Source organism: Odocoileus virginianus, unplaced genomic scaffold, assembly GCF_023699985.2.
Source record: "Odocoileus virginianus isolate 20LAN1187 ecotype Illinois unplaced genomic scaffold, Ovbor_1.2 Unplaced_Contig_124, whole genome shotgun sequence".
Lineage (NCBI taxonomy): Eukaryota > Metazoa > Chordata > Mammalia > Artiodactyla > Cervidae > Odocoileus > Odocoileus virginianus.
This window is the reverse complement of record NW_027224441.1, coordinates 2,600-5,778: the sequence shown is the minus strand read 5'-3', so window position 1 is coordinate 5,778 and position 3,179 is coordinate 2,600. Positions and strand designations below refer to the sequence as shown.

Below are 3,179 nucleotides of genomic sequence, written 5' to 3'. Positions count from 1 at the left end.
TCAGTCCCTGGGAGCAGCGTGCTGTTCTGCTTGAAGAGGGACAAAGGATTCATGAGAGACAGCACGTAGGAATCCCCCCATCAAGCATTCCCTGACACTCACCAACAAGGAAAACACAAAAACTCTACAGTTACAAATGGATAGAACAATAAGAACAAGCACCCCAAAGAATGGAATTCCACATGGATAACAGATACAATTAACATTCAAAGTAGCTGATTATAAGAGAAATTGAAGCGCAAACACCAGGAAGTTAGCAGCTGAGGATGAGACATAGGGTGATGAGCAAGAGTATAGAATCTGATGTCAGAGCTGACATATGTAAAACAAAATGAGGTTGGTCTTAGATGACATTGATAAGCTGGAGAGGAAATGGAAAGGGATTGGCAGGAGCAAGGGTGGAATTGGTTCTTTTGCAAGGAAGCAGATCCATGAAATCCAATTACATAAGGACAAAAGCTATGGTGATGGTGGGGGGGACAGGACAGAAGAAGCACAAAATATTAGGGAAGGAAAAAAATAACTAAGAAAGCAAGGTGCTTGAGACGGTAGTGTGGCATATGATCTAGAATACAGGTATGGGGGGAGAAGGGCAGAATACTCTCCTGCCAAAAAGCCAAGCAGAGAAGACAGTGGATGTTGGCAAGGGTCATACTAGGAGATGGCATTTAAGTATCAAAGGGGCTTCTGTCAACTCTGACTCAGCAACTCTAAAAGTTTAGAGACTGTTTTTTGTACACAAAGTTTTTTTTTCCCACAATTATTTTATTAGATGGAAGCTAATTACTTTACAATATTGTAGTGCTTTTTGCCATACAGTGACATGAATCAGCCTTGGATTTTCATGTGTTCCCTACCTGAACCCCCTTCCCACCTCCCTCCCCATACAGTTTTTAATGAATCTAACTCATAAAGCTCTCATTTCCAAATAAAAACAAATTCCATATCATGTAAACGTTTATAGTGACTAATTTATCTAAACATATATACAGGTTCAGTTGTAAGATATTAACTAAAATTCTGTGACAAATATGCTTTTTCTTAAATACCAAGAACATTAGAGAGTTAATACAGAGTCCTGAGGACAATCTAGTAGTCACTAAGTTTTTCTTCAGTCTTCACTTAAGAGGCTGTTATTTCTAGCACAGGTAAGCAGGCACAGTCTTTCATATGATCAAACACTGGAATCTTTGATTGCCTCCATAATAGCTGACTTGCAAACAAGTAGCCAATCAATTTAAGAATGTGTTAAGTGAACAACTTGCAAACCCCAGGGATGGATAAACCCTCAAAATGCATTAACAACCATAGCAACTGCAATGAGACCTCTCAAATCAGTCTAGTTCAAAATAAAGATTTTAAATAAAATTGGCATAGGCACAATTTTCCCACCCATTTGTGTGTGTGAAGCATTTAGTGAACTTTTCCACTCGAAAAAGTGAAACAGAAAACCAGATACCATGGTTCACTAACTACAGAGCCTTCAACTCAGGAGAGAATATCTCTGCTGACCAGAGCCAGTTTATAGGGAAATGAATTTGGTGCTCCAGTCTTCTGCTCTGCGTCCTCTGTTCCTTGATTCATGCTTTGGAACCTTTCGCTTCACTTTTGGTTTTCTCAGGTTGATTGCCTGGGTGGGGTGGGGATTGGGCCTGCTGACCTTGCCCACTTGAAGAGGCAGCCTGCTGTTCTTTCTGCTTTAACACTATCCAATCAAATGCATAGTCATATTGGTAATTCAGGGTCCTGAAAAGAAGGCGGAATAGCTGCCTCAGGTATGTGTAATCCGGGGCTTCCTCAAAGGACAGCCCACGACAATGCTTAAAGTACATGGCAAATTCTACAGGAAATCCGTTACATAAAACATCAACAGGTGTGGCCCTCTTCATTTCGCTAATCTTTTCACGTTTTTGCTTCACCGTTGCAGCCTTTAGTCCTTGCCATGGCAGGCTGCCTCTATTAAAATACATCAAAACATATCCTAATGATTCCATGTCATCTCGGCGACTCTGTTCACTACCAAGATGTGCACGGATGCTAGCATACAGAGGTGTGCCAGTGAGGCTTTTACCCTTTCTGTACGATATGTGTTGCCCTGTGCTGGGGTCTCTGTACTTCTTGGCCAAACCAAAATCGATAAGGAATAACTTCTTCCAGTGCTTCCCAGTACCCATTAGGAAGTTACCTGGTTTAAGGTCTCTGTGTATCATATTGTGTGTATGCACATATTCGAGTCTACTGATCATCTGATCAGCTAACATAAGTACAGTTTTCATTGTGAACTTTCTTGAACATAAATTGAACAAGTCTTCAAGGCTGGGTCCCAGAAGGTCCATGACTAGCACCTTATAGTCCGTTTCCTGACCATACCACCGTATCTGGGGGATGCCAACCCCACCTTGAAGAATATTATAGAGCTCCTTCTCATGTACCAACCAGGGATGCCTCGCATTCTGTGATTCTAGTTTTACTGCCACTTCCTCGTGGTTGGTGAGGTCTATCGCCAAATAAACGTCCCCGAAGGAGCCACACCCGATCTCCCGTACCAGTTTATATCTCCCTCCGACAATGGAATCGGCCTTGGGTCCGCTGCTACTCGCCATCCTGAGAGACAAAGATGGGGTTGGGGTTAAGCTCTGACACCTCTAAGGGGACGATGGACGCCCCTCAGGGCTCGTCCACGGAGCAAGGCCGTGAAGGCAGGCAGGAAACAGGGAACACTGGCTGTTTCTCAGCATTACAGGGCCCAGAATCGGCCAAGGGAAACCTGACCACCGCTACTGTCAGATGTCTTTTCACCAGCCCACAGACCGTTGAGGGGGTTCTCACCTTTAGCCGGCTGAGCCTCTGGCTTCTGGCGGTGGCGTGGCCTCGCTTCCGCGGCGACTTCGGGGGCTGGTAAAGGGGAGCCGTGAAGTTATGGCGGCGATACCATGGCCACCAGTGATGACGATTCCCGCCAGGAGGGACCCCTGGTCACTCTGCCGGCGCTGCCATCTTGTTATAACGGCTGCAGCCAACACAAAGTGCGCCAAGTTCCCGCCAGGTGCTTCATGGCGCGGAGAACTCTGGGAAAGGAATCCCGGGCGCTCTTAGAACCTTCAAGACAGGTTATCTGCAGAGCCTTTCAAAGGCATCAGCCTGTCCTAGAAAAACAGATCTACTCCACGTCCCCCAGC

General features: G+C 45.2%; 1 protein-coding gene across 1 annotated transcript; it reads right to left on the bottom strand.

Moving 5' to 3' along the window:
• Positions 1 to 993: 993 nt before the first annotated feature.
• Positions 994 to 2,603, bottom strand: LOC110126862 (casein kinase I-like). Its single transcript, XM_020876759.2, has one exon. It carries the CDS (start codon positions 2,601 to 2,603, stop codon positions 1,581 to 1,583), a length of 1,023 nt encoding a protein of 340 aa, XP_020732418.2. The 3' UTR covers positions 994 to 1,580.
• Between the last annotated feature and the right edge of the window lie 576 nt (positions 2,604 to 3,179).